The sequence below is a fragment of the Mesocricetus auratus genome, unplaced genomic scaffold, assembly GCF_017639785.1.
Source record: "Mesocricetus auratus isolate SY011 unplaced genomic scaffold, BCM_Maur_2.0 Super-Scaffold_100043, whole genome shotgun sequence".
Taxonomy (NCBI): domain Eukaryota; kingdom Metazoa; phylum Chordata; class Mammalia; order Rodentia; family Cricetidae; genus Mesocricetus; species Mesocricetus auratus.
The window spans coordinates 4,802,862-4,828,983 of NW_024429220.1; the positions used below are offsets into that span (position 1 = coordinate 4,802,862).

A 26,122-nucleotide genomic window follows, 5' to 3' on the forward strand; every position below is an offset into this window, starting at 1 on the left:
AGAGGTAATTTACCTAAGCGTATTATAACTTAAAAATACAGAGAGAAAAATATTGAGGTCTGATATATTTTTCTTGTACTGGGTATATCTGAGAGTATCAACCATGGCAGACACAATTTAAAATCATATTAGTAATTGAGATAGGCAAGAGCTATTTACTATTTTGGCATTATAGCCATTAGATAAGTATATATTGAGATTTCCCAGAAAGTGTAATGATGTGATTAAACTTTTGCTAGTTATTAAGAATGCTGAAATACACATACATTGAGTATTGCAACAATTAATCTTTTTGTTTCAGCCTCCATATATAAAGTTTTGATTTATTTAAAATTTTGTAAATCAAATTAAAAGTAATCCTAAGCAAGATGTGCATCAGTTTTTCAGACGTCTGCTTAAAGTGCCCTATACACAGAATAACCACTTCATAAAGTAAAATTTTGTGAAGTGTCTGAGTATCTGAAATTATGAACTTACACAGTCAGAGACTAAATAATCTGTAGGCTGGGAATCCAGAAGAGTCAATAGCTAAAGAGTCCAAGAAGTTGAAAGGTTAAGAACAAGGAGACAGTGGTGATCCCAGTTCTAAATGGAAGCCTTAGAACAACTTATGGGGTGGACATCGACATTCTGACGATTCTGGAACTTACTGTCTCCAGGTGACAGCAGCAGCCAGGAAACCTGGAGCCATGTGTAGTTCTAGCTTCCTCTTTTTTTCCAGTTCCCTTCACCTGAGCCCCAAGCTTGCAGATCAGAGACACCACATTCAGGATGAGTCTGGCCCTTCAGCTCACATGCCAATCCCCACACCCAGATCAACCAGTCATCTTTTATCCATCTGAGTTGGCAATCGTTGCTGCCTCCCTCTTCTGAAATCACAGTAGAGCAAACATTTTGTCTGCCTTGGCAGCTGACTAACCCTCTCATGGTTGAGGCTCAGCCAATAACAACTCTGCTGGGTGTGTTCACAGGGCTTGAGCAAATCAGGGAGGCTGAGCAGAGTTTGGAATTCATTCCCCAGAGGCAAATGTGTGCAGATTCTATGGCTGGACAAAGAAACCAGCTATCACAGGCTGTGTAGCACATGCCTGTAGTCCCAGCACCTTGGAAGTGGAAGCAGGACAATCAGGCACTTGAGACTAGTCTCAACTATATAGTGAGTGTAGTCCAGCCTCAGACCCTGTCTTTGAAAAAGGTCACCATTGTGTCCTGGCTTCACTCCTAATTCCTTTGTTTCTACCTATTTTCTAAATATTTTGAACTCCCTGTCTAGTAACCGTCTCACAGCTTTTTAACTTGCTGACACTCATCACATTTTAACTTAAGCGGAATAGGTTTTTGTTGTTTACCAGCTGTAACACAAGTGACCGTAGCAATTACTGCTGTTCCCTGTCTACACATAAAGGAACTGAGCCTTATTGAGGTCAAGTAATTTGCTTCAATTACAATTATCCAGAAAGACTCATCTAGACACTATCTATGTCTTTGACTTTAAGAGCTGTTTCTTCACAGCAGGCTGCTGTCCTAGATGATCTCAGCAGCCTCTGCAGACAGACAGCTGTACTCCGTTTCTCTCGTCTCCTTGCGGGACTTGGTCCCATTTTCCATTACAGTGCTTGCTTACTTGGTGCCAAATGTGGACTTCCATACCAGATTATTAAGCATTTTGTAAGATAAAGATCTTATTGTAACCATCGCAGTTTCTCAAACATGCATTAGAATGCTTGAGTGGACAGTCAGTACCAATGAAGGCCTTAATAACAGAATATGGGAGCCCATCAATTACTCAGTTAACTAAACACGCCAACACAGGTGTGAAACTGAAGCTAAAATTTGAACATGGTTTCTCAAAGTAACACATTCTTTGCCAATCACATTTTGAACATTTTAAATAAAATGATTTGCCTTAAGCATGCAAACACAGAAAAAATTCAATTGCATTATTTAACAGACATTTAATGCATGCCTGTTATATTCCAGCCTCATGTTATAGAGATAAATATGATTTTGAGGGGGATAAAATTGGTTATGAATATGATCCAAACACATTATGTGCATGTATAAATATTAAATAACACATTAAAGTATAGAACATGTAAGTTTCAAACAAGCAAAAGAAATAATAATTTGCATCTTCCTAAATGAACTCTCCCAGACCCAGTCAGGGGGAGGGGGAACAAATCCACAGCTCAGATACTGTAGCTATGAAGAAAGGGCAATGATAATCTAAAGGACAATGAGAGAAACAGTTCACTGCCCACAGCTCCAGGAGCCGCAGACCTGGTATGGAGGTACAGCTCTGTGCAGACAGCCAGTCAGAGCCCTGCTCAAGTGAGAGGAAAAGTAAGAATCCTTTGACTTTCTAAAATGATGCAAGATTTGAAAATAAAAACAAAACCAAAGATTACCTTTACTCCTTAAGATTAACATTCTCTTTTAAAGGCTTAAATAGACTTGAAATGAGCTGTTTGCCAACTGAAGGCGATACACACAGCTCCTTTGAAAGCACAACACGTTCAAGCACTCAAAGACAGTAACAGAGGCCTTTATCTTGTGCCTTAAGGCACAGTGAAATAGAAATAAAGATATACAATATGTGCTTATAAAACCATATATGGCAATGTGGTAATTGATGGATAAGTATACTACAAATTGATATAATTTCCATTCTTTAAAACCCACATCCATGTAGGAAAAACATTTAATTCTAAATGTCTGGGTATCTTTTGCAGACAATTACTACGGTACTCCAAAGCCTCCAGCTGAACCAGCACCATTACTATTAAATGTAACAGACCAGATACTTCCGGGAGCTACTCCAAGTGCTGAAGGGAAACGGAAGAGAAATAAATCAGTGAGCAACATGGAGAAAGCAAGTATAGAACCTCCAGAAGAGGAGGAGGAAGAAAGGCCTGTGGTCAATGGAAACGGCGAAGTCATAACACCAGGTCAGTCTTTCTAGTCTCTGTAAGACTGCCAGTTTTTGTTGCATGAACTCATGTAAGGGGTGAAACTGTGCGTGCTTGCCTGTATGGAAATCCTAGGCCAATACTGATGATTCCCTTTATTGCTCCTCACCTTACTTTCTGAGCCAAGGTCTGTCACTTAGACATCACTGATTGCCCCACCAGATCCTCCTATCTATTTCCCCAAGTGTGGGGTTGCAGATGAATGCCACCATACCCAGCTGCTACCCTGCTTCCATAGCAACAGTTGACTTACCCGGCCCCCGTTCGGTGTCCTAGGGTTGAGTATGTATGTGCATACGTGTATATTCGGGCACACACGAGCCTTTAGAAAGAGAGGATTATGACATCAAATAGCAAAGACGCGACTCTTTGCTACTGTTTGCTTTTTGCGATGCAAGGATTATAGCAGAAGACCCGGTGCACGCCGGGCAAGGACGCCTCCACTGAGCTGCATCCCTAGCCCTCAGAATCTAATGCCTGTATTCAAATCATTAGTTCTCATTTTGGAGTCTTCGTTCAAAATCCTAAATATGCAAAGAGAAAATAGTTCATTTTGGTAACGCTTATAAGCGCCAAAATTAGGCTTATGAGGGAGCAAAGCTTTAAGAGCAGGACTAGTTTTTGCACATAGACACATCCTGAGATAGGATTTACTCATTTCCTACGTCCTTTTAGCACAATCAAGATGATCATCAAAATCATCATTGGTGCATGTATCTTTAAATACCTTAGATTGTTAATCCTTGTGTTTTTGGCAGTTACAATAACCATCTAGAGACTGTCAAATCTGTACTGTCTTGACTTTATTTTTTATTATGGTTTTATATTACTCAATGCCTTTAACAACATATTTTTCCAAGTTTTAATCTATAGTGTTATTGTTTCTTTGAGGTTTTTTGTTTGCTTGTTTCTTTCTTTGTTTGTTATGCTTATTTATCTTGTTTTTGAGAAAGGTTTATCACTACATGGTCCAGGCTGATTTGGATCTCACTCTAAGTCCCAGGAGAGCCTCAAATCGCAAGCCACTCTCCTCACCTGCCCTAGTGCTGGGACTTTGGATGTATGCCTCTGCGCCTGAATTCTTCTTCTAGTCTCTGTATAATATAAAGAGAGGTACACAAAAGTCTACTTTCTATAAAAAATACAGTTTGTATAGACAAAAGCATCTGATCTCCCAAACTTTAAAAATATCAAAACAGACAGTTAATAGATAAGTAGTTATCTATCCAAAGATTGGATTCTTCAGCAAAGTGAAGTCCTATAAACCTAGTAACTGGATTCCTTGACTTCTTTTCTTATACAAGTTATCTGCTAACTTTTCCGGAAAGTAACTCACTATTGTCTGCTGGCTTCCTCTCAGCAGCCATGAGTAAGTCCAGTGCAAAGAATTAGAAATGCACATATATTTTAAAGGCTCTCTGTCAATACACACACACAATGCCTGGAGGAGCGGCCCATGAGAGCTCCCCAACAAAGGGAATACAGTATGTGGGCACAGAGCTGCCTTCTCCAGGCTCCCAAGCCCGCAATTAGTGCAGATGAACTGCATCTCCCAGAGAGCAAACAGAGTGTCCCTTATGTGATCTCTGAGTGTCCTCAGCAATGATCTCAGTTCACCGTTGGGGACCTGCACCCCAGTGCTGAGCTGCTTGGCAAGCTGGCCGTGCATGCACCATCAGTCCTGGTGCTCTGAATGAGACCCTGTCACTCTCTGAAGAATAATGTCCTCCGTAGTGAATCTCGCTGTTTTCCTGCGAATAATGCCCCGCTCTGAAAGTGCCACAGTGCCTGTCCCCTGCTTATTTTTATGTGAGTTCACAGAGGCTGTAGTTTGTGTGTGCGCTCAGATCTTTCTCTGTGTTTTTCCTTTTGTTTTTGTTTCCTGATGTGACTTAATTTTATGGTTTAGCCCCAAGCACTACACTTGGTTTTCTCTCCTCTTGTCTGTGGGAGGGGGAAGGGCAGAGGAAATGGATAAAACTCTAGGACTGTTTCAAACTAGTTCTCCAAAGTCTAACAAAGTCCATCCAAAAGTGGAAACTCAAACCGGCCTAACATAAAGTGCTAGAGTGTCCAGATGTGCGGGCAAAACAACAAACAGCCACTTAAGACTCGGTTCTGAAGCACAGCGGTGACTGCACAGACTCTGTAAGCGTGTGGAATTGTGACCGCCTTCGGAAGCATCCTTTTAAACCCAAGCAGACTACTCACTTTTCAATCACTGGGAAAGCAGCGGCTTTGTGAGACCTCTTCTGCCCTCACCGGGATTCGGCACCTTCAGGAGCTACACTCAGCTCTGTGCAGGATTTTTAGCTTTCTCAGAAGGCTGATGCCGTCTGCACACGACAGGCATTTGTTACATGAATGGAGAATGCAGGACAAGGGGCAGCGGAAGAACGCCAGGTTTGCTCAGAGTCTAAACCGCTCTCAAGCCACAATCTTCTCCCTTGACACCAGTGTTGACCTGTCTGCCTGTCTTTCCTGTGCCATGCTGACCCTTGGAGTGACTCCCACCTACTTGGTCATCAACGGTGGCTCTACACACCGGCTGACTGACCTTCCTTCAGAAGAGGAAGGTCTCTGGATGAAGCCTGCCTAAGCACCAGACCCAGAGCTAGAGGCTTCACTTGGCTTTTTTCTTACTTTTTTTTTTCTCTTGATCTCATCAAAAATTACCTGGATTCCATTGTGACCTTACAGAGCAGGCCTCCAGCTATCAAAGTGGAGACTGGAAACAGAGCCACCTCTTTGTCCTCCAGCCCTTTGAAACTTCAGAAGCTGCTGTCATGTTCCAAATAATGCTATTCTGATTTCCCCCCATAATTTTCAAGGCAAGCTCTAAGATGTGTTGCAAATGCAAATCTTACATTTTATTTCATATCTTACTTTGGCTCTTGGACATTTCCAATGTGGGTATTAACTTTTATCACCACAAAGTTTGTTGAGGATTCAGGGGACTTCTTCCTGGGTGATAAATGTACTTGGAATTAATTGCATTATAAAAATCACAAAGCTCACACAATTTCACAGCCATGAGGACTATTATTCCCATTATCCCATTCTACCTTCATTAAAATGTTAAAAATGAAATACTGTAGAAGGAATAAATTTATTAATTAAGGCAGCTCCCCTCCTCTGTTAATGGAACATAATTTCCTCTACTAATATTCTCTAGTGATTCTTTTCCATTTAGTTATATGCATTCCAGGAGATATTTTTCCTTGTCATTCTCCACTCATGAACCTTGGATATTCTATTTTCATGATTTCTACACTAATCTAGTATTGTATACAATGTGGATTCTAGATAAAGATGCAATATAGTTGTTAAGCATTAAGTCTACTTTCTCAGTAGTTCACATTTCCCTAACTGGCCTCTTGAGTAGATGAGACACAATTTGCTTTTATATGATAAATAATTTCTTTACAGAAGAACTGTGGGTTTATGCTTCCTCAATTGTCATAGCATCTAAAAAGTATCAGAAGCACACTAATTCATGACATTAGCTTGCCCTAGGTCTAGCGTGCTATTGTATTTTCATCATGGCCTCAAATAATGAAGGCAGAATATCTGTCAGCAGCTCAAAAGTATTGATTTTTCTATCCACTTACGGTACACACCCTCACATGCACACACAGATGCACACGTAGCAGCATGCATGTGTGCAGACACACACCCCACAGTGGCTAAGTAAGGATCAGTACTCTACTATATCATATTTCGAAGAATCTGAAATACCTGTAACTCCTTCTGAATCATAGAAACATCAGAACCCACTACATATTAATAATCAGTATGCATGGGAACGTTCCTGAAGGATCAGAAACAGTAACCACCTTCACTGACTGGATGTCTGCAGCATTGAGAGCAGCCATGAGGAAACTGTTTCCTGGGTTTCTTCCTTACAGCTTAGGGTTCTGTACCTCCTGAATGTTTTCCCATATCAAAGGGGCAATTTTATTAAGCATGCAAATAAATATTCACAAGTCTCCGGGCATTATAACACCCATAATTCTTCAGATTTTAGGAGTCTGGAAGGAAATTGAACAATAACCTACAATCTTATTCTTTTGGTCAACTGGTTACAGAGAAAGCAGGAGGACTCTACATGACTACTTTCTATCTGAATAGTTTCCTCCACATTTCTCTACATATGACTATGGTAAAAGATAGTTACATACATTTATATGCAATAAGTTATATTATAAATAAGATAAATACCCAATAACCATATACACTTTTTGTGAAGGACTTTAGTTCCTCTCAGAAAATCACTAAAGATAATATAATTTCAAAAATCCAAGTTATACTCCTTTCTGAAAACTAGAAGCACATTCCTTTTTCAAATATTCGCCACCTATGCTTATTTTCAAACAAATAATATGAAGGTGAGGAGGAAATATTGAATTTATTCAAATTTGTCACATAGCTGTAGAAATGCAAAGCACAATTTTTCTACGGAGGAAAGTAAACTTTGGAAATAGATATGGTTGCCAGTCTAAAGAACAGAATGAACAGTTTCCTCTCTGGCTTGGACGCCATCACCATTCCCTCCTCTCACAGGGTGGCACTTACAGAAGCTTTACAAAGTGAGACACATGTGTCACCTGGTTGTCAATTTGACTACATCTGAAATCAGCTAAAAAACAAATGCCTGGGCACACTTATGTGGGATTTTTGTTTTCTTAATTAAGTCAGTTGAAGTGGTAAGATTCACTTCTAATTCGGGTTTTTGAGGTAGGCAGATCCACATTTTTTTCTTTTCTTTTCTTTTTGGGGGGGAGGGTGATGTTTTCCTTTCTTTTTAATTTAAATTAGAAACAAGCTTGTTTTACATGTCAATCCCAGTTCCCTCTTCCTCCCCTCCTCCACTGCACCATACCAACCCCCTATCCCATCCCCTTTCTGCTCCTCAGGGAAGGTGAAGCCTTCCATGGGGGGATCTTCAAAGTCTGTCATATCATCTGGAACAAGGCCTAGACCCTCCCCTGTATATCTATGCTGAGAGAGTATCCCTCTGTGTGGAGTGGGCTCCTGAAATCCATTCCTGCACTAGGGATAAACACTGATCCACTGGCAGAGGCCCCATAGGTGGCCAGGACTCTGCTAACATCCACACTCGGGGGTCTGGGTGTTGAGCACTTTCTTTCTTCTATTTGAGATTCTTCTATTGAGAATTCTCTATTTAGTTCTGTACCCTACTTTTTTATTGAAATATTTGGTGTCTTAGTGACTGACTTCTTGAGTTCATTGTATATTTTGGAGATCAGCCCTCTGTCAGATGTGGGGTTAGTGAGTATCTTTTCCCATTCTGTGGGCTGCCATTTTGTCTTGTTGACTGTGTTGTTTGCCTTACAGAAGCTTCTCAGGTTCAGTAGGTCCCATTTATTACTTGTGGACCTCAGTGTCTGTGTTATTGGTGTTATGTTCAGGAAGCAGTCTCCTGTACCAATTAGTTCAAGGTTACCTCTCACTTTCTCTTCTAAGAGATTCAGTGTGGCTGGATTTATGTTGAGGTCTTTGACACATTTGAATTAAATTTTGTACATGGCAATAGATATGGATCTATCTGCAATTTTCTACATGTCTGAACCCAGTTATGCCAACCAGCACCATTTATTCATGATGCTTTCTTATTTCAATTGTACAGTTTTAGCTTCTTTGTCAAAAATCAGGTGTTCATAGGTTTGTGGATTAATATCAGAGGCTTCAGTTCGATTGGTCTACCTGTCTGTTTTTATGCCAATACCAAGCTGTTTTCATTACTATAGTTCTTTAGTAAAGCTTGAAGTCAGAGATGGTGATGCCTCCAGAATTTGCTCTATTGTACAGGGTAGTTTTGGCTACCCTGGGTCTTATGTTTTTTCATATAAATTTGAGTATTGTTCTTTCAAGGTCTGTGAAGAATTGTCCTGGGATTTTGATGGGGATTGCATTGAATCTGTAAATTGCTATTGGCAAGATTGCCATTTTTACTATGTTGATCCTACCTATCCAAGAGTATGGGAGATCTTTCCATTTTCTGGTGTCTAATTTCTTTCTTTAAAGACTCAAAATTCTTGTTATACAGGTCTTTTATTTGTTTGGTTAGCATTACCCCAAGATATTTTATGTTGTTTGTGGCAATTGCAAAGGGTGATATTTCTCTGGTTTCTTTATCGTCTGTGTATAGTAGGGCTACTGATTTTTTCTTTTGAGTTAATCTTGTATCCTGCCACTTTGCTGAAGGTGTTTATCAGCTGTAGGAGTCCCCTGGTATAGTTTTGCAAGTCACTTATGTGAACTATCGTATCTACAAGTAGTGAAAATTTGACTTCTTCTTTTCCAGTTTGTAATCCCTTGATCTCCTTTTGTTGTCTTACTGCTCTAGCCAGAACTTCAAGTACAATATTGAAGAAGTATGGAGAGAGTGGACAGCCTTATCTTGCTCCTGATTTTAGAGGAATCACGTTGAGTTTCTCTCCATATAGTTTGATGTTTGCTGTTGGTTTGCTATATATTGCTTTTATTAGTTTAGGTATGTTCCTGTTGTCACAGATCTCTCCAAGACCTTTATCATGAAGGGGTGTTGGATTTGTCAAAAGCTTTTTCAGCATCTAGTGAGATGATCATGTGATTTTTCTTTTTCAGTTTGTTTACATGGTGGATTACATTGATAGATTTTCACATGTTGAAACATCCCTGCATATCTGGGATGAAGCCTACCTGATCATGGTGGATGTTTTTTCTGATGTGTTCTTGGATTCTGTTTCCCATTATTTTATTGGGTATTTTTGCATAAATATCCGTGAGGGACATTGGCCTGTAGTTCTCTTTCTTAGTTGTGTCTTTGTGTGACTTGGGTACCAAGGTTATTGAAGCCTCATTAAAGAGTTTGGCAATGACTCTTCTGCTTCTATTGTGTGAAATACATTGAGGAGAATTGGTATTAGCTGTTCTTTGAATTTCTGGTAGAATTCTGCGCTGAAGCCATCTGGCCCTGGGCTTTGTTTTGTTTTGTTTTGTTTTGTTTTTTTGATTGGGAGACTTTTGATGACTGCTTCTAGTTCCTTAGGGGTTATAGTCTATTTAGATTGCTTATCTGTTCTTGATTCTTGATTTAATTTTAGTAAGTGATATCTATCCAGAAAATTGTCCATTTCCTTTAGATTTTTCAATTTTGTGGGCTATAGGTTTTCAAAGTATGACCTGATAATTCTCTAAATTTCCTCATTATCTGTTGTTATATCCCCCTTTTCATTTCTGATTTTGTTAATTAGCATGCTCTCTCTCTCTCTCTGCCTTTTAATTGGTTTGGATCGAGGTTTGTCTATCTTGTTGATTTTCTCTCGAAGAATCAACTCTTTGTTACACTGATTCTTTGCATTGTTTTCTTTGTTTTTACTTTATTTATATCAGCCCTCAATTTGATTATGTCCTGGCGTCTACTATTCCAGGGTGAGTTTGCTTCTTTGTGTTCATTTGTGCTCTGAATTCTCTAGTGTGACTATTCTCCAGTTTCTTCATGTTGTCATTTAGTTCTATGAACTTCCCTCTTAGAACTGCTTTCAAAGTGTTCCCTAAGTTTGGGTATGCTGTGTCTATATTCTTGTTGAATTCTAGGGTCTTTAATTTCTTTTTTTATTTCTTCCTTGACCCAGGAATGGTGCAATTGTGCATTAGTCAGTTTTCATGAGTTTGTAGGGTGTCTGCAGTTTGTATTGTTGTTTAATTCTAACTTGAAACCATGGTGATCCGATAGGATACAGGAGGTTATTCCAATTTTTTTTGTACCTGTGGAGGTTTGCTATGTTGCCGAGTATGTGGGTGATTTTAGAGAAGGTTCTATGTGGAGCTGAGAAGAAGGTATATTCTTTTGTGTTTGGATTGGATGTTTTATAGATGTCTGTTAATCCCAATTGGGTCATAACTTCTGTTAGTTCCTTTGTTTCTTTATTAAGTTTCTGTCTGATGGTCCTGTCTAGTGGAGAGAGTGGGGTGTTGAAGTCTCCTCCTATAGCTGTGTGAGTTTTTATGTGTCACTTGATCTTTAGTAATGTTTCTTTTATGAATGTGGGTGCATTTGTATTTCAGGTGTAGATGTTCAGAACTGAGAATTCATCTTGATGGACTTTTCCTGTGATGAATATGAAATGACTTTTTTCATCTCTTTTGATTGATTTTGTTTGAAGCCTAATTTGTTAGATATTAGGGTTGCTACACCAGTTTGTTTCTTGGGTCCATGTGATTGTAAAATCTTTCCCCAACCCTTTACTCTGATATAATGTCTGTCTTTGACATTGGGATGTGTTTCTTGTATGCAGCAGAAGGATGGTTTCTGTCTTCGTATCCATTCTGTGAGCCTGTGTCTTTATAAGACCATTGACATCGAGGAATATTGGTGACCATTGATTTTTAATTCTTATTTGTTTGGAATTTGTTGTTGTTGGTGATATTATGTGTGGATTTCCCCCCCTTTTTGTTGTTTTGTATTGTGGGATTATCTGTTGCATTCCCTCTGTGTTTTCTTTATTGTCTCTATTTCAGTTTTCAGGTCTTGAACTGCTTCCTTCATATGTTTGATTGTTTTTCCTTGACTTTCATTAAGAGATTTGTTGATTTCTTATATTTTTTATATTTTTGGTTTGTTTTCTCTAAACCTTCAATCAAACTTAAGGCAAAGCAAAGCAGACTCCTAGAGGGGTAGGAGAAAGTGTTGTATGTGAGGAGGAGTACTACACTACCAAAGAGCTTAATGAGTGTGTTAATTCATTCAAGAAGAAGTTTGGGGAACATGTCTGGTATTTAAGGGTGTGAGATAATTTTGGAAATAACATAAAACTGGGTCAGGCTGAGTTAATTTACTGTTTTGTGCCCACCAAATGGAGATCCTAAGTTTGATATGAAAGCTCACAAACTTTTTATAAAATCTGCCAAAAGTTTATTTGAATTGTTGCCTGAAGCATTGAAAAGGAGCTGGAGATGCCTGACAGCTCTTGGCTTAGTGTTGGTAAAGCAATTTTACGACGCAGTAAACTGCAATGCTGGAGTGGGTGCTCTGTGTAAAACCCAATTCTCCACAATGCGGAGGCCCAGAAGACACGCCCTTCACTAATCTTATGAGACACAAAATGGAGAGAGGGGCACCGGCACATTTGAAGCTTTGGTGTCACCCTTTTCCTTATTCCAGACTTTAGAGTTGGAGATGCTGCTACTCAGTTGGATGAATTAAATGCAATGTTTAATGGGACTCCAAGATAGTGAAGGCCCAGGTGACTACTGAATCACCAAAGGCAAGGAAATTATAGTTACCTTAATGGACAACACACAAAACAGTGTCCATGATGGCCTGACCTGCAATTGTCAGCACAGACAAAGTGAACTTTATGATGACATGAGTCTCATATATACCTTTGGAGCTAGTTAATCAATCATGGTGTTTCCAGTCATGAAGTAGATAGAATCCTATTATATTTTTGCTTGTGTGGTATGAGCAGAAATCTTCTCAAACAAATGAAAAAAGACTGTATTAGATCATGGCAAAAGGGACTATCACCTGGTAATCAAATTTCCAAAATCGAGCAAGTTTGCAGAGACTAAACCCCTTGAGAAAAGGGACCACCAGCTTCCCCTGAGGAAGGCCCTTGATAAAGTACCCAAAAGTTTTATAGTTAGCCTTTCTCCACTTCTTCCCCAACTGGTCTTATGGACTTTTACAGAGGTAACTATACACTGGGGAAAGGAAACTATCAGGCTTTTCACAGTTCTGAACTAACGCTGGTCCAGGGAGACACTAAGAAACATTATAGACCTCCAGCCAAAGTAGGAACTTGTGAAGGTCAGGTGACTAATGGAGTTTTAGCTACTCTGACTCACAGTAGGTCCAGTGGGTCCCAAAACCTAACTACAGCTGCTACTGAGTGTCACATCTACCAACAGCAGAGATGAACACTGAGCACCTGACATGGCACCTTTCCAGCCACCCCATAGCAGGTTGACCACATTGGACCACTTTGTCTGTGGAAAGGAAAACACATGTTCTCTACTGGACTAGATACTTCATGAATTAAAGTATGTTTCACTCACCCAGAAGAAGAGCCAAGACCTATTTAGGTATTTGCTGAGGATGGAGTAGTTGAATAAGGTAGGTATAAGTAGCAGCTAAGGCCACACGACATAGTAAGGCCTAGAATAAACGTGAGTGATTCTGTTGCATTTTGTTAAGAATGTGCTTATACAAATATTTGTGTTTTCTTTCCTCAATGTCTTCATCATGTAACATCAATTAAGAGAAAATCACTGGTTTTCATATTTAAGATTGAGATACTAAAAGAATGTCTCTCAAGGAATATTGCAGCCTATTCTAAATTTATAACACATTTGTGATTGCGCAAGGGATAGTTATGCTAGGTGTAATTATGACCTGGTTAAATATAATGCATTTGCAATTGTATATGGAATGCTTACACCATGTTAGACCATGTTAGACATAATTATGTGACCTGGTTATTGTTAACATTTGAAATTAAGAATGACCTAAGACATGATTGTGTATCAAGTTGGCAAGGGGTGGACAAGTGATGTCTATAATTGGTTGTCATCTGGTTGTCATCTTGACTACTTCTAGAATTGACTAAAACTCACATGGCACACCTGTGAGGGATTTTTTCCCTAATTAAATCCTTTGAAGTGGCAAGACCCACTTTAACACAGATTTTTTTTGTATTTTATATTAATTAATTAACTTTCCCCAGCCCATTCACATTTTCCCACCTTCTTCTCTTCTCAGTCTTTTCCCCTAATCCCCGCCCCATCCATTCCTTCTTTCTCTTCAGAAAAGAGCAGCTCCACCGTCTATATCAGCCAGTCTTGGTATATCAAATTTTCAGTACAACTAGGCATCTTCTCTCTTATTAAGGCTGGTTGAGGCAATCCAGTAGGAGAAAAGGGCCCTGAAAGCAGGTAACATAGTCAGAGACAGCCCACAATAAGGGCAAACTACGCAATTATAATAAATATGCAGAGGGTCTAGGTTAGTCTCATGAAAGCTTTCTGGCTGGTGGGTCAGTCTCTGTGAGCCCCATTTGAGCCCAAATTAGTTGATTCTGTGGGTTTTCTTGGGGTGTCCTTGGCCCCTCTGGCTCCCTTAATCCTGCATCCCTCTCTTCCACAGGATTTTCAAGGTTCACCCAATGTTTGACTGTGGTTCTCTGCATCTGTTTCCATCAGATGCTGGGTGAAACCTCTATGATGACTACTGGGGTCAGGCAATGATCTCTGAAGATAGCTGAATATCATTAGGAATCACTGCCTTGATTGTTTTGTTTGCCAGTCATGTTTGCTTTTATCCTAGGCCTCTGTTCTGTCCAGTCTCCAGATCCTGACAATTCAGGCCATGCCAGGGGCAGGCTCCCTCTCATGATGTGGGTCTCAAACTGGACCAGTCATTGATTAGCTATTCTCATAATTTCTGCACCACCTTTATGTCCTCATATCTTGTAGGTAGAGCAAATTGAAGGTCAAAGATTATGTGGCTGCATTGGGATCTCTGTCCCTCTACTGCAAGCCTTGCTGGTTACAGGAGATAGCTGGTTTAGGCTGCATATCTTCTAATGCTAGGAGGCTTAGCTAGGGTAATCTTCACCAATTTCTGAGAGTTTCCACTGCATTAGTTTTTTAGTTCATCCCATAGATGTCCCTGATGCTAGTCATCTTCCCAGTACTCTCCCCCTGCATCCTCCCTGCTCTTGATCCCCTCCTGTTCCCATTCCCACCTTTCCAGACACCTCCTCTACCCATCTGTGAGGTCTATTATGTTTTCCTTCACAGTGAGATACATCCCTTGAGACTTCCTTGTTGCTTAGCTTCTTTGGGTCTATAGAGTGTATCATGGTTATCTTTTACTTTATGGTTAATATGTACCTATAATTGAGTAGGTACATATTAACATGTTTGTCTTTCTGGATCTGAAAAAAACAAATTTTTGAAGTGGGAAGGTAGACCTTTATCCAAATCTTTTGAGGTGGGAAAATCTACCTTTAATCTGGGCCACAACTTGTACCTACAACCCATATAAAAGACATTGAAAAAGGAAGCTTGCTCTCTCTTTGCCTGCCTAGCAAGTCCATTCCTTCACTGCCATTAAAGCCTACTTCTTCAGGGTTCCAGCATATACTGAAAGCCATCAGAGACATCCAGATTTGTGAATAGAATAACTGGATTATTGGATCTCCTATGGGAAGACAGTTCCTTTTGGATTAGCTAGACCACAGTCTGTAACCATTCTAATAAATTCCATAGATAGATGATAGACACATAGATAGATAGATAGATAGATACATAGATACATAGATACATAGATACATAGATACATAGACACATAGATTCTATAAGTTCTGTTCCTCTAGAGAATCTGGACTAATACATCCTGTCAAATTAAAATACAAATCACATGTAGAGTGTATAATCATTTTTTAAATCTTTGTTTCTAGTTGCTCTTTAATGAAACTGGATGAGAATAATAAAAACCTTTGAATTCAGACTCACTTTTGGTTATACCAAAATGATAGTAGAACAATAAGAATTTATATATATGGATTATCTGCTACATATATTTTTATATTATCAGAACTGTGGAATGAACCAGAACTATACATTTTATACTGAATACAAGTGGAGTACGTTTCACTTCCAACTAAGTGACTTTGTCTCTGTTCTTCATTTAGATCTTTTAGCTCCTCTGAATTATTTTTTGGAAATAAGGAAGTCATATTCCCTGTATCTAAGCTGATACATAGAATAGGCAAGGTTAAAGGAATTATGTTTATTAATCACTCCAGTAAAGAGTACAGGAAAATATGATTTTATGGATCATTGTTTATGACTGTATTTTAAATGTCTCCTTTGTGCTTCAATGAGTCAAAGGAATTTGTGGGAATGTAACAGTGCTGGTTTCCTGGGGATTTTTTTTACTTGGTTGGTATGTAAGGCCTACTTTTTCCCTCCTTTTAGTAGTCAAAGTTTTTCTTTTCTTAATGGCTCATTTCTGAACCACTACCAATGTAGTATGAAACTCTAAAGTGCCAGTTCCTAGATGGGTAAAGGGGCTGGAGGACAAATTCATGTAGTGAACTATTTTATGAGTTGTATTGTGCCCTGTGGCATTTCAGATGTTAATTTATTTGAAAATAGGGTTACTAATTAAGATGAGGTCATACTGGAGTGGCATATGTCCCTGATCCACATGTTTGCTGTGAAGGCTGGAGTCACATGCCACAAACCAAGGAACTAGCACAAGCAAGGGAAAGTCAGAAACTGCTTCTTTGCAAATTCTGGAGCTGTTCCTGAAAACATCTTGATAGAAGTTTTCTGGTTTCCAGAACCATCAAGCAAGGAATACCTGCTTTAGATCAGTTTTTTATGGTAGGACTTGATAGCACCATCAAAGCATTTCATACTGTGAGGACTACAGTCCTTTGACTCCATATTACTTAGCTTACTCAGCTGGCCTTTATTAGACTTTCAATAAACGTCTGTAAAACTAATTAATTAAATAATTACTGTCAGCTCTTCTTTCTCTCACTAACCTTTTCACTGGATCTCCTCTGAGAGTCGAGTTGTCTATTCTTGCTTCTACTTTCCATGCTGTCTGCTTGGAAAATCCTGTACAACTCTCACTTACTATTAGATGTCGCTTAACAAATCATTACAGTAGTTTGTGATGAAAGGCCTCTTCATTGCCCTGTCCCTTCCATGTCTAGGAAGATACTGCATTCAACTGTACTGGTCCCGTGACTCACTCTATCCAATAGAAGTGGAATGACTGACCTAGTTATGGATCCTACTTAGAATAACAATTTGTATTATTTAGCTCAGTTCCTCCTTTTCCTTCTACCAAAGGAATCCAGCCTTTTGCTATTGTAAAACGATGTTGTTATATGCAAATGTGTTGAGCCCCATCTATTGGTGTCCTGGATGAATCAGCTTGCTGACAGTGGGTTGGAATACACCTGCAAGTCTAAATATTCTATTTTGCTCTTCTGGAAATAGGCTCTGATCCTGATAGGAAGGCTTCCCCTGGTTCAATGCTGCCAGTAGATAAATTAGCCTGCTCTGGGTTCACCAAAAGCTCCAGGCTCTCACTGTGAAATGTATTTCTATGTTAGCCCTCATGAATAACAAATGTGAGAGTGTTATGAATCTCTGCTCACCTCATCTCATTTTTTTTTCATCTTTTCGTGTTCAGATGGAGGGGGCAGGTGCTATTTATTGCTTCCCTCTCAACCCAACTCCCAAAAGCCTGAACAAAGGGACTTTTTCTTTCCTCTATTCAACCTTGCTAAATATTTGCACACTATAGGAATTTAATTCATGTTCACTAATATGATGACTGATTAAAGGCAAAGAAATGTATGTAAACCAGTGACTCATACTGGGAAAATTTTGTTGCATCATCCCTGGAACAACAATAAATAACAGTAACAGCATCTTTAAAGACCGCAGTTTCATTTGCAAGAAATGTCACTTATTTCTTTTGTGGGATAAATGGTATTATAAAGTTATAACCCCACGCTTATTTTGTCATAGCAAACCTTTTTCTTTTGTTTGTTTGTTTGTTTTGTTTTGTTTTTTCAAGACAGAGTTTCTATTTGTAACAGCCATAGCTGTCCTGGAGCTCGCTTTGTAGACCAGGCTGGCCGTGAATTCAAGCAATCCTTTTAAAAAAATACTTTACATTTATTTATTTTGGAGGATTTTTGCTTGTTTTTTGAGAGGTTAAGATTTGAGACAGGATTTCTCTATGTCATTCTGACTCTCCTGAAACTCACTCTGTAGACCAGACTGGCCTCAAACTCACAGCGATCCCCAGCCTCTGCCTCCTGAGTGCTGGCACTACCACACCTGACGTATTTTTTAAGTATGTATTTGTATATCTACATTCCATGGTGTACATGCTGAGTTCAAAGAACAACACTCAGGAATTGGTTCTTTTCCTTTCCCCATATGGGAAAGTGGGATTAAACTCAAATTTTCACTCTTGATGGAAAAGATCTGCCCCTCCCCCCAGCTATCTCACCAGCTCAAAAGCGAACTTTGGAGAATTCTTCATTCAATATTGTTTGCCTTCATCATTCTTCAATTCTTAATGGACCGGCTTCTTTACTCATCATTCTCCCGTGAGTACCACATTTACTGAGAGCTGATATCATCAACGATTGCTACGTTGTTGGTGCCTGGTGGAGTTGGGTCCTTTCTATACTGTGATTCTCAGAGGCTTGGACCATGCTTGATTCTGTCCTCTTTCCATGCCGTGTCAAGGTCTGATGTGTCCTCACCATGTCCAGGCTGCTGTTCTCAGCTCCTCCTGCTACCTTCCTCTCTTATGACTAGTAAGTGTTGGTGTAGCTCAGATCCCTGTGGAAATGATTCTTGCATCCACTTTCCATGAAGTCTCTCTCAGCAAATGCATTCACTCATGGCTTAAACTGTCACACCGATCCACCCATCTGCTCCTTCCTTCCAGTTGATCCTCTCCAGCCATGAACGCTCTCCCTGAGTGCCTGCATCATAAGTTCGGCAGGAGGTTCTAAACCTAGTATGTGAAACTGTACCACAGTGTCATCACGCAAAGGATTCTCTCCCCTCCATAGTCTCTGTCTCTATGAAGAATCGGTACCCATCAGGCTGATTACGACTTCCCTCTTCTTACTCTTCTTTAATTTCATAAAATCTTGTGTCAACTCACTTATTTTCATGTCCACGCCAAGAGACAATATGTCTTCTGTATGGGACATGAAAACAATTACCTCTGGTCTGTGGACTCATGTCCTGCTGTTGGCAATACCCAGAATAGTTTTGTAGTAAATGAGCTTCTAAAATTTTGTCACACTGTTTGAGAAAGATTTGTTGCCTTAACGGTCAAGATATAGTCTGAATCCCGAGGTCATCTAAAGAAGTCTGTACCCAACTGAGCCCTGATTCATCTGTCTCTCCATTCATTCTGAAAGATACCTCAGACGTTATGGCATGTAGGAAGAAAGTGGTGCTTGGCTCTCGACACGACTGTTAAATGGATAGGCACAAAATCTTACTTTTTACTTTCCGTAGCTCTCAGTGCATTAGCATGTTGTGGGAAGATTGTGGAGGGCATGTTTTATTTCCAACAAAGCAGGATTCCCGTCTGCTTGTTCTCTCGTCCTCATTGCCTGCAGCAGTGGGGTACTCAGGACATAGCAAGCAAGTATTGAACAAGGGCAGAAGTTCAGAGCCTGCTGTGCATTTTAACTTTCCTGCACAGCACAGCGTTCTGGGTGCTGCAGTCACACCACCACATGACCCATGTTTTGATGCTTGTGTGTTGTAACAAGCTGCTGCCAATGGACTCTGAAGACAATGGCACAGGCTCTCACACTGCTGCATTGTGAAGTGTTTGAATCTGTAAGAATCACTAATTGACTATGTCAATGAAGATTATATTATTTTCCTTGTTTCCCCCTTTCAATCCAAGCCAGTGGATATCATGTGTACTTAGGTTTCCTAATCCTGAATAAATAATCTACTACTGTTCTCCTAGATTAATACAGATAAGAAAAAATTAACCAAAGAATTTATATTAAGACAAAGACGCCAGTTTACTAAATTATCTTTGTTAATTTGTGAATTCCTAAAAATCATACAGCCAATGAATGTATAATCAAGTAAAGAAAATTTCTACCATCACCAGCCCATTTCCAAAGTTGACAGATTAATATTTTTCTCAACTATTTCTAAGTTCTGTGGAGCTACATGTAATCCTATCCATGTATGTATGTATATATACATATATACATATATATATATCCCTTGAAAATTAGTCTTCAAATAATAATTATGAGTACCTTTCCTGGTCAATATTTCTTTTTTTTTAGCTTTTTAAAATTATTTTCATTTTAAATAGCTTGCTTCACATGTCAATCCCAGTTCACTCTCCCTCCCCTCCTCCCGCACCCCGTCACCATCTCCCCAGCCTCCCACCCTATCCCCACTTCCTTCCACATAGGGGATACCCAGAGTCTGTCATTTCACTCAGGACAGGGTCCAGGCACTCCCCTAAGAGTCCAGGCTGAGAGAGCATCCCTCTTTGTGTTACGGACACATGAAGTCTGTTTGTATGCCAGGGATAAACACTGATCTACTGCCTAGGGTCCCATAGGCTGCCCAGGCATCCTCACTGACTCTCACACTCAGGGGGTCTGGATCAGTCCCATGCTGGCCTCCCAGCTGTCGGTCTGGGGTCCAAGAGCTCCCGCTTGTTCAAATCAGCTGTCTCTGCTGGTTTTGCCAGCTCATTCTTTGCCAATTTGCTCATCGCTCCTCTCTCTCTGTCACTGGGTTCCACAGGTTCAGTTCAGTGTTTAACTGTGGGTGTTTGCCTCTGCTTCCATCAGTCACTGGATGAAGGTTCTAGGATGGCATATAAGGTAATCATCAAGTTCATTATCAGGAATGGGCATTTAAGATGGTCTCTCCACTACTGCTTAGCTTGCCAGATGGTGTCATCCCTTTAGATCACTACAGGTCTCACTGGTGCCAGATCTGTCTTCTAACTATGACTCCCTCTTTTATGGTATTTCTCATCCTGTTCTCCCCCTATTCTACCCCCCCTCTCAAACTTCCTTTTCCCCCATGACCTACTCTCTTTTCCTCTTCTCCCCTTCTCTTCTTCCTAGCTCCCACTCCCCCCACCACCCCTTGCCGTGTTCCCAATCTTCTCAGAAGATCTTGCCTCATTCATCTTCTCTGGGGTACCATGCACATCTCTCTTAGGTTCTTTCCTGTTTCCCAGACTCTCTGTCAGTGTAAGTGCAGAGTGGCACTATCCTGATCCATGTCTAAAATCCATATATGAGTGAGTACATATCATGTTTGTCTTTTTGTGACTGGGTTACCTCACTCAGGATGGCTTCTTCTAATGCCATCCATTTACCTGCGAATTTCAAGATTCCATTGTTTTTTTCTGCTGAGTAGTACTTCATTGTGTAAATGTACCACATTTTCTCTATCCACTCTTCAGTTGAGGGGCATCTAGGTTGCTTCCACATTCTGGCTATTACAAATAATGCTGCTATGAACATAGTGGATCAGACATCCTTGTTGTATGAATGTGCACATTTTGGGTATATGCCTAAGAGTGGAACCGCTGGGTCTTATGGTAGACTGATTTCCATTTTCTTGAGGAATCGCCATACTCATTTCCAAAGTGGCTGTATGAGTTGGTACTCCCACCAACAGTGGAAGAGTGTTCCCCTTTCTCCACATCCTCTCCAGCACAAACTGTCATTAGTATTTTTGATTTTAGCCATTCTGACAGGAGTGAGATGATATCTCAGAGTTGTTTTAATTTGTATTTCCCTAACGGCTAAGGATGTTGAGCACTTTCTCAAGTGTCTCTCTGCCATTTTAGATTCCTATATTGAGAATTTTCTATTTAGTTCTGTACCCCACTTTTTAATTGGATCCTTTGGTGTTTTGGAGACTTGCTCCTAAAGTTCTTTGTAAATTTTGGAGATCAGCCCTCTGTTGGATATGGGGTTTGTGAATATAGTGAATATCTTTTCTCATTCTGTGGGATGCCTTTTTGTCTTGTTGACTGTGTCCTTTGCCTTACAGAAGCTTCTCAGGTTCAGTAGGTCCCATTTGTTAAGTGTCAATTTCAGTGTCTGTGCTACTGGTGTTATGTTCAGGAAGTGATCTCCTGTACCAATTCATTCAAGAGTACCTCCCACTTTCTCTTCTAAGAGATTCAGTGTGGCTGGATTTATGTTGAGGTCTCTGATCCATTTGGACTTAACATTTTGCACATGGCAATAGAAATGGATCTATCTGTAGTCTTCTACATACCAATATCCAATTATGCCAGCACCATATGTTGAAGATACTTTCTTTTTTTCATTGTATAGTTTTAGCTTCTTTGTCAAAAATCAAGTGATTGTAGGTGTGTGTGGGCTAATATCACGGTTTTCAATTTGATTCCATTGGTCTACCTGTTTATTTTTATGCCAATACCAAGCTGTTTTCAGGACTATAGCTCTAATAGAGCTTGAGATCAGGAATGTTGATGCCTCCAGAAGTTCCTTTATTGTACAGGGTTGTTTTGCCTATCCTGGGTCTTTTGTTTTTCCATATAAAGTTGAGAATTATTCTTTCAAGGTCTGTGAAGAATTGTGCTGGTATTTTGATGGGGATTGCATTAAATCTGTAGATTGCTTTTGACAAGATTGCCATTTTACAATATTGATCCTACCTATCCAAGGGTATGGGAGATCTTTCCGTTTTCTGATAGCGTCTTTAATTTCTTTCTTTAAGGACTCAAAGTTCTTTCTATGCTGGTCTTTCACTTGTTTGGTTAGCATTATCTCCAGATATTTAATGTTGTTTGGGGCTATTATGATGCTTCTCTTATTTCTTTCTAAGATCATTTATCATCTGTATAAAATAGGGCTACTGATTTTTTTGAGTTAATCTTGTATCCTGCTACTTTGCTGAAGGTGTTTATTAGCTGTAGGAGTTCCCCTGTAGAGTTTTTCAGGTCACTTATGTAAATTATCATATCATCTACAAATAGTGAAGTTTGACTTCTTCCTTACCAATTTGTATCCCCTTGTTCTCTTTTTGTTGTCGTATTGTTCTAGCTAGGACTTCAAGTACAATGTTGAAGAGATATGGAGAGAGTGGACAGCCTTATCTTATTCCTGATCTTAGAGGAATTCCTTTGAGTTTCTCTCCATTTAGTTTGATGCTAGCTGTTGTTTTATTGTATATTGCTTTTATTATTTTCAAGTATGTTCCTGTTATCCCTGGTCTCTCTAGGACCTTTATCATAAAGGGGTGTTGGATTTTGTCAAAGGCCTTTCCAGCATTGTGTGAGATAATCATGTGGTTTTTCCTTTAGAGTTTGTTTATATGGTGAATTACATTGATAGATTTTCATATGTTGAAGTATCCCTGTATCCCTGAGATGAAGCCTACTTGATCATGGTGGATGATTTTACAGATGTGTTCTTGGATTCGAAGTGCTAGAATCTTATTGAGTATTATTGCATCAATGTTCATGAGAGAAATTGGTCTGTCATTCTATTTCTTAGTTGTGTCTTTGTATGGCTTCGGTACCAAAGTAATTATAGTCTCATAAGAAGAGTTTGGCAATCAACTTCCTGCTTCTATTGTGTGGAACTCTTTGAGGAGTATTGGAATTAGCTCTTCTTTGTTTATTTTCTTCTTTTTTTTAAATTTAAGTTAGAAACAAGTTTGTTTCACATGTCAATCCCAGCTCCCTCCCCTCCTCCCCATCCGTAACCACCAGGATCCCCGGGCCCCCACCCAATCTCCACTATGATCCCCAGGGAGGGTGAGGCCCTCCATGGTGGATCTCTGGAGTCTGTAATGTCATGCAGGGTAGGGTCTAGTCCCTCCTTCAAGAGTCCAGGATGAGAGAGCACCCCTCATTGTGTAATGGGCACTCAAAGTCTATTTGTACACCAGGGATAAATACTACCCAAGACCCCATAGATTACCTAGGCCTCCTTACTGATACCTACATTCAGGGGGTCTGGGTCAATCCCATGATTTCCACACAGCCATCAATCTGGGGTCCAAGAGCTCCCCCTGTTCAGGTCAACTGTTTCTGTGGGTTAAACCAGCCCAGTCTTGACTCCTTTTCCCATCAGTTCTGCCTTTCTGACACTGGATTCCTGGAGTTCAGTTCAGTGTTTATCTGTGGGTATTGGGCTCTGCTTATATCAGGTGCTGGATGAAGGTTCTGTTTCCCAGATATTTCTGGTAGAATTCTGCTCTGAAGCCATCTGGGCCTGGGCTTTTTTCAGTTAGGAGACTTTTGATGACTGCTTCTATTTCATTAGGGGTTATAGGTCTGTTTAGCTTGCTTATCTGTTCTTGATTAAATTTTGGCAAGTGATATCTATCCAGAAAATTGTCCATTTCCTTTAAATTTTCAAATTTTGTGGAGTACAGGTTTTCAAAGTATGGCCTGATCATTCTCTAGGTTTTCTTAGTGTCCATTGTTATGTCCTTCTTTTCATTTCTGATTTTGTGAATTAGCATGCTTTCTCTCTGCCATTTGGCTATTTTAGATAAAGGTTTGTCTATCTCGTTGATTTTTTTCAAAGAACCAACTCTTTGTTTCATTGATTCTTTGTAATGTTTTCCTGGTTTCTACTTTACTGATTTCAGCCCTCAATTTGATTATTTCCTGGCATCTACTCCTCCTGGGTGAGTTTGCTTCTTTTTGCTCTGGTGCTTTCAGGTGTTCTGTTAATTCTCTAGTGTGACTATTCTCCAGTTTCTTCATGTGGGCGCTTAGTGCTATGAACTTTCCTCTCAGCAATGCTTTCAAACTGTCCCATAAGTTTGTGTCTTCATTCTCATTGAATTCCAGATAGTCTTTAACTTCTTTTTCTATTTCTTCCTTGACCCAGGAATGGTGTAATTGCCCATTGTTAAATTTCCACGAGTTTGTAGGGTTTCTGTGATTTGTGTTGTTGTTGAATTCTAACTTTAAAGTTTGGTGGTCTGATAAGCTACAAGGGGTTATTCCAATTTTTTTATATCTGTGGAGGTCGATTTTAGAGATGGTTCCATGTGGAGCTGAGAAGAAGGTATAGTCTTTTATGTTTGGATGGAATGTTCTATAGCTGTCTGTCATAACTTCTGTTAGTTCTTTGTTTCTTTGTTAAGTTTCTGTTTGGAGGTCCTATCCATTGGGGAGAATGGAGTGTTGAAGTCTCCTATTACTAGTGTGCGAGATTTTATGTGTGATTTGAGCTTTAGTAATGTTTCTTTTATGAATGTGCGTGCCTTTGTATTTGGGTCATAGATGTTCAGAATCAAGACTTCATCTTGGTGGACTTTTCCTGTGATGAATATGAAATGTCCTCTTTTATCTCTTTTGATTGATTTTAGTTTGAAGTCTAATTTGTTATATATTAGAATTGCTACACCAGCTTGTTTCTTGGATCCGTTTGATTGGAAAATCTTTTCCCAACCCTTTACTCTGATATAATGTCTGTCTTTGATGTTGAGATGTGTTTCTTGCATGCAGCAAAAGAATAGGTTCTGTTCTCCTATCCATTCTGTTAGCCTGTGTCTTTTTATAGGCAAGTTGAGACCGTTGACATTGAGGGATATTAATGACCATTGATTGTTGATTCTTGTTTGTTTTGGATGTATTGGTGGTAGTGTGTGGATTCCTCCCCCTTATTCTTTTGGTGTTTGGTAAAGTGGGTTTATCTATTGCCTATGTTTTTGTGAGTGCAGTTATCTTCATTGGTTTGCAGTTTTCCTTCCAGTACTTTCTGTGGATATGTATTGTTTAAATCTGGTTTTGTCATGGAATATCTTGTTTTCTCCATCTTTGGTAATTGAAAGCTTTGCTGGGTACTGTAGTCTGGGCTGACATCCTTGTTCCCTTTGCATTTGTAGGACATCGATCCAGGACCTTCTGTCTTTCATAGTTTCCATTAAGAAGTCAGGTGTAATTCGGATAGGTCTGCCTTTATATGTTACTTGGCCTTTTTCCTTAGCTGCTCTTAATACTTTCTCTTTATTCTGTATGTTTGATGTTTTGATTATTATGTGGCAAGGGGACTTCTTTTTCTGGTCTAGTCTATTTGGTGTTCTGTAAGATTCTTGTAGTTTCATAGGCATATCCTTCTTTAGGCTAGGGAAATTTTCTCTATGATTTTATTGAATATGTTTTCTGTACCTTTGAGCTGTATTTCTTCACCTTCTTCTATACCTATTATTCTCACATTTGGCCTCTTCACAGTGTCTCATATTTCCTATATATTTGTGTTAGGGATTTGTTGAACTTGAGATTTTCTTTGGTCTATGACTGTATATCCTCTAGTGTGTCTTTAACACCTGAGATTCCCTCTTCCATCTCTTGTATTCTATAGATTATACTTGTATCTGTAGTTCTTGATCGTTTACCCAGCTTTTCTATTTCCAGCATCTCCTCATTCTATATTTTCTTTATTGTTTCTATTTCAGTTTTCAAGTCTTGGACTGTTGGAGGTGTTTCCTGCATTTGTTTGTTTGTCTTTTCTTGGCTCTGTTTAGATTCTTTAAGAGATTTGTTTATTTCTTGAATTTTTGGTTTGTTTTGTCTTCTATTTCTT

At 39.5% G+C, this 26,122-nt stretch overlaps 1 protein-coding gene across 8 annotated transcripts in view; it reads left to right on the top strand.

The window, feature by feature from the left end:
* The window catches only part of Magi2 (membrane associated guanylate kinase, WW and PDZ domain containing 2), a 1,397,005-nt gene that overhangs the window by 894,983 nt on the left and 475,900 nt on the right, over window positions 1-26,122 (top strand). For all 8 annotated transcript variants that reach the window (XM_040735144.1, XM_040735143.1, XM_040735146.1 and 5 more), the window contains one exon: window positions 2,733-2,948. In XM_040735144.1, the coding sequence (XP_040591078.1) occupies window positions 2,733-2,948 (216 nt within the window). The remainder of the gene's footprint in view (window positions 1-2,732; window positions 2,949-26,122) is intronic.